We start from the raw sequence: 6280 nt of genomic DNA on the forward strand, positions 1-6280 counted from the left end.
TGGCTTTTGAACAGTAGACAAGAATTAATCTACTCAAGAAGCAGAAGGAACTTCTCTTTAATTTCTTCAACATTTTTTAATACTGAACCTCCCCCCAACAACTACTTAATATCCTCCTCCTATATATATGCAGTATGAAGAACACAAACTCACAAACTCACAAGCTTTTACAAACACATACAAGTTAAAGTTTAAAGTTTAAAGTTTAAAGTTTAAGTTCAAGTTCAAGTTAGAAATGGGTCGTGGGATTGAAAGTGTATTCATCCCTGTTGTTGACATGAACAAGATTAAGTTTCCTGGAGAAATGGAGAAGATGATGGGCGCATGCATGGAATGGGGTTGTTTTCGCCTCATTAACCATGGCATTCCTGCGCCGTTGATGAGGGAAATGAAGGCTGTTTCAAGGTCGTTTCTCGACCTCCCCATGGATGTAAAGGAGAGAAACTTTAACCCTATTGGTCGTCGAGGATACACTGCCCCCCACCAGGTCACGCCGGTTTTCGAGGCTTTGGCTTGCCATGACATGGCTGCACCCGGTGCTCTTCAGGATTTCTTTGATCAACTTGCTGCCTCTCCTCGCCAAAGGTTAGTATTAACTCTTAGAAGAAAATAATTAATTTGTTGCAAATTATGAATATTAATTAATTTGTTGGATATGATGATAGGGAAGTAATGTCAGAGTATTCAGAAGCTATACACGATGTTTCTAACATGGTGGCGCGAAAATTGGCTCAAGGATTGGGACTCAAAGAAAATGATATATTCAGTGAGTGGCCTTGTTTGTTGAAAATGAACAAATATAACTACACTCGAGAATATATAGGGTCCACGGGAGTTTACCTACACACGGATCCTGGTTTCATAACCGTCCTTCAAGACGATGAATTAGTAGGTGGGCTCGAGGTCGTTCATAGGGAAACCGGCCAGTATGTTTACGTTGATCCTCTTCCGGATTCTCTAATCATAAACCTTGGAGACCTTGCAGCGGTTAGTAGTAACTTTTATTATTTGAATATCTATTTTTAGACATGATCACAATTTTGGAAATTAATGAAGTAACGTTCTTTTATTTATATATTAGATATGGAGCAATGGGAGGCTATGGAATGCGAGGCATAGGGTTCAATGTTATGAGGGAAAAGTTAGAATATCGATTGTTTTGTTTATGTTCGGAGCAAAGGAAGGGGAGGTGTCCGCACCCGAAGAATTTGTAGACTCGGAACATCCACGCTTGTACAAACCGATCAATGCTGATGAATATTGGTCGCTTCGTATTGCTAACCGCTCTTCAACCGGAGCTGTTGATCTCCTCCGCCTCGATAACTAAAGTGCTAATATAGCATGGAATCAATTAAAAAAATATTTTTAAAGATAACATTGTTATGGTAAAAGTTCATTAACATGATTTAATTTATTCTATTCATGATTGTTACACATTTCTTAATATTTTCATATTTTGTAATAATTGTATGTCAACATTGACTTGTATTCCTATCTAAATAATAAAGATCTCTGTTTTTTTTTCTTAGACTGACATGGAATTAAAGTTAGATGTTTTTGATTTGAATTATGGTATAAAAATAGTAATATGAATTATAATTAAAAAAAGTAATTTATATGTAAAATAAAAGATAATATGTTTATTAAATAACACTAGAATTTAAATTATAATTCAAAATACAAATTTATACCAAATAAAATTCATCAAATTTTATTTTTACAATACTATTTGAGTTTTTAATAGGTTGAATTATTATAATTAATATAAAACAAGCTCATTAAAATTATTTAAAGTTAATTTAAAATTAAAAAAATAATAATTTAATAGATAAATTGAATATTTAAAAAATATATATAATAGATAATTTTTTAATAAATAAAAAAAAGGAGCTCCACAAATCGTATAGATTGGGCACATTGTTTGACTGATTCCGATGGCACATCACATTTTTCTTTTTGTAAGAATATATATTTCTTACAATAATTCAACTAATATTTATTTTTGGTAAATAAATTTGACTCTAATTTGAATAATCGGTTCTTTCATAATTAATTAGTTGGTCACATATAATAATTTATATAGTCAAATGAATGAAATACAACTAGGAAAAAGAAATCACTACAAAAATAGATTTTAAAGTGGAACTATTAATTTCGAGTTTTTATTAATTTTTAGAAATTAAAATTAAATAAAAAAAAAACTAGAACAAAAGAAATGCAGCTGCAGGGCTTTTATCTAGAAGAGTTTTCTTGGCATCATAAAATAACTTGTTTATTAGATAAATTAAATTTATTCAAAGTGTATATTTTTTTTAGTATTTGTTTGATTAGTTTATTAATTATATTTTCATATGTTAATTTTAACTTGTTTAGCCTGTAAGTTTTTATTCGTTTGAACGCATTTTATATGTTTGACTTGTTTAATATGTTTTAATCTGGTCAATATATATTTTTGAAATTAGTTTAAAATGGGTTGACATATATTTTGACTAATTTAATAAGTTTTGATATATTTAACACTGATAGACTTGTTTAATAGGATTTTTTATATATATATATATATTTTAAACTAATTAACACATTTGAATCAATCTAACACATTTTTAATTTAGATGAAAACACTTTTTTTATTAAATATGGAAAATAAATTATCAGTAAAATATTAAAATAAATTAATAAGTGAAAAGTATAAAATCTAAAAAATTATGTTAATATAAATAAGTGTTTTTATGTTTTTTTAATTATATTATGATTAGTATTTATTTTTTATTTTTTTAATATAAAAGCTAGCTTAACTATAAGGGGTGACTTTCATTTTCATTCTTTTAGTGGATTAATATTTATTTTAATTATTCAATGTGATTAATATTACACTTTGTAAATTATAAAAATATTTTTTAGAAAATAATGAACTGTTAAATAAAATGAATCAAAATATTTTTATCAATCAAGAAAAGTTTAAAAGTATTTTTTTTTTATAGTTATCCTTAACTTAAAAAAATAACTACTTTCCTAAAATATTTGAAACATAAGTTTTAAATAGTAGACAACCATAAAAAAAAATCTGGATAATTCAAGTATCCCTATCTACACAAGTCATGAGTAGACAGACTTGCACATCGGATTGAATTATCACGCTATTAACTTTGTACGGTATAACATAATATTATCTTACTCAGTAGTGGTCTTAAAACGACATAAATACGAGTCAATGCGATTATGGATTGAACATTTCACAAAAACAGACATGCATATCACGACGTTGTCCAAACTTGATATGACATGAGACTAATGACCTCATTACAATCTAAAATATTTTAAGTGAGAATCAAATCCATGCATTTTGAATTCTTAAATACTTTTTATTTTAGTTTTTGTTAGGCGAGTTAACCTAAAAGGTTGAATTGAGTTGGATATAGTCAATGGATTATATAGAGTAATTACTTTTATGTTATTGAATTATATTGAGTAATATATATTGTTTAATTTGTTGTACTTTTAATAGTTGTTCATGATTTATGAAAAAATATTTAAAAGTTTAATTAATCAACTTACTTCCTTAAAAAATTAATACTTTTTTTTTGTTTTGTGAATTTTATTTAATAAACATAATTTAAAGAGTACTTACATTTAATAAATACATTTAATAAAAAATGATTAATTTATAAAATAAAATAAAATAAAAAATATTTTAGTATTTTAATTAATAAATTGCTTAAATTAAGTAATGTGATTAATAAGAGTAAATAATCCATAAATTTTAAATCTTTTTTAATTCAACCAAACAAAACTCAGTAAAGATGAGAAGTTGGTAAGTTTTTTTTTCGCATTCTTCTAGAGAAGTTTAAGAAAACAAAAATAAGTTCCAACATATCTCTTTAAAATAAACGATAGTTCAAATTCATAAAAGAAATGCATGTTAGGAATGAAATTAACTTTTAAAAAGTCTTAAGTCAAAGAATTTCACATCTTAAAATTTATACATTAGACTTGTTCAATGGAGAAAGCAATGTACTTGAAGAAAGTACTGTCATATGTGAAAATATACTATACATATAATGCAAAAAAATCTAGATTTCTAATTGTATAATATTTAATTACTCAAATGTATCAACAAAATCGTTTGAATTTTTCAGCTAATGATTTGGATCCTAATTGAAGAAGTCAAGTCTAGTAAAATTTGAAAGTTCAAAAGTTAATTCAAATAAGTAATTGAAGGTCATGTGTTGCTTTTTGTAAGATTTGTCAACTAGGAACTATCTTTCCAATAATGGAAAGGTGGTAAGTAATGGATCGAAGAAGGACATGAATGATGCATTACACGGTACAGTAATAACAAAAATTTTATTAAAGAATTTTCAACTCAGAATTATTTATCTTTTTAAATTGGTTTTATTATTAAAACAAAGTAAAACCAATTAGTGAATAGTAATGATCGTAGACAGAGCTGGTCCCGAAGTTTGGGCTGACCCAGCCCCGGTAGAAAAAGATTGATATATGTTTTGTTGTCTTAGGTCTATTTTAAAGAATTGTTAAAAAAAATGCTTTTAGTAAGATTCGAACCCATAACCATATAAAAATTCTAAATTTTTTTTTCTTAAACCACCCCGTCACAACTATTTATATTTAAAATTACAATAAATTTAATAAAATAGTTTGATATTTTTAACAAATGGGCTGTCCTAACCCGAGGTCTTGCCGGGTTTACCCGGCCCTGATCATAGATAAAGTGAACCCAACAAATTCCATTAAAACCCGCCCCGAATGGGTCTAGTGATATCAGACCCGCATTAAAGAAAACATTAATCCCAAGTCTAAACAAGTAGATTATGTTGGGGTGGGGGGCAAAACAGTCAACAATTCCAACATTTGTTAATTAAAGATGTTTCAACTAATAGAAATTATGTTTTAAATCTTGAAAAGTGTAAAAATAATTAACTAATTAATTAATTAGATGTCTTAATCTTATGTTATGAGGTATATGTAACAAAATCCAACAAACCCCTTTTCTATTAAATATTCTTGAAAAGGTAAAACCTTCTTGGATAAGACTTTTTCAATTAAGAATGAAAATTCAAAAGTGATTAATCAAATGATAAAAATCCATTATAGAATTTTGTAGCAAACCATAGCCCAGTCTTCCTTTGTGTAGACTAATAATGGTTCATCACCTTCCTAAAAGAACATATATTGGCCCTTTTTTGGAAAGAATTTATAGTGTAATTATTTCGTTTGAACTCAGCTCCAGATCGATGCAAATACAACTAATTTTAAAGTAGGGTAAACCAATATACAAATTGTGGTTAAGAAAGAACACATAATGGCATTCTTAGTCTTTTCCTCAATTTGAAAATTGGTTAAACCAAACTGCTACATTTTGGGTATTGTCTAATACAAATTATTCTAATATATCTCTGTTGAATATGTCTTACCCCATAACTATCTAGTGATCCAACTGAACCAAACATTACATAACTTCATACATATATATAGGTATCAAAGACTTAAGCCTTCTTAAATAGCCCTGTTTGAATTGAAATTATAAAATATTTATTTAGATAGAATATGTAATCCATTATTACTAAGAAACTGAAAGAAACTCCCCAAATAGAAGAAATAGATGTAAAAACAACTTAATGAATCGAGAGATTAAACGGGAACAAGAGGGATTCACCGAAAAAATACTTCTCCTCCCCTTTTTTCGGAAGAAAATGTAGGCTCTCTTTTCAGCAAAACATGATATCCTTACATTTCTAAGTGTTGAGTTTATTTATGTTTCAAACCATAGTTTGAAACCCGGCCCAGCCCACCGGTCATTAAACCAGGTTGGGTTGATGAAAAAACCGGAAATATAATCAATCCAGTTAAACCCGGCCAACCCGCCGGTTGGATCGGAAATCCGGCAGCCCGGATTAACCCGAGTTTATCATATTTTTTAAAAAAGTTACTTTTTTTCCTTTTTCATTTATCACTCTCTTAGTTCTCCTCTCTCTATTTTTTTGTTCTCATTAGGTTTACCTATTTATAGTTCAATATGGGTAGATTACCGATTTCAAGTTCTAGACACTAAAAATGTCAAACTTTTTCATTCACTTTAAGCTCCATCTCCTACTTGAACCAACTTGATTCCGTTTTTACCAGACTAAAAAAATAATTTAAGGTGGCATTGTAAGTCATAACTTAAACTTAATTTTTTCTCAAAATAAAAGCATAGTTATCCAAAAATCGGAGGTTATAGTTTGATTTGAAGTCTTGTCCCTCGCATAATCCAGTTAAGTCT

The 6280-nt window shown here is 28.1% G+C and overlaps 1 protein-coding gene across 1 annotated transcript; it reads left to right on the forward strand.

Moving 5' to 3' along the window:
- The first annotated feature begins 235 nt into the window (after positions 1-235).
- Positions 236-1327, forward strand: LOC124924840 (2-oxoglutarate-dependent dioxygenase DAO-like). Its single transcript, XM_047464829.1, has 3 exons — positions 236-585; positions 666-987; positions 1082-1327. Exons 1-3 carry the CDS (start codon positions 236-238, stop codon positions 1325-1327), a joined length of 918 nt encoding a protein of 305 aa, XP_047320785.1.
- Positions 1328-6280: the final 4953 nt, after the last annotated feature.

This window comes from Impatiens glandulifera, chromosome 2 (genome assembly GCF_907164915.1).
Source record: "Impatiens glandulifera chromosome 2, dImpGla2.1, whole genome shotgun sequence".
Taxonomy (NCBI): Eukaryota; Viridiplantae; Streptophyta; class Magnoliopsida; order Ericales; family Balsaminaceae; genus Impatiens; species Impatiens glandulifera.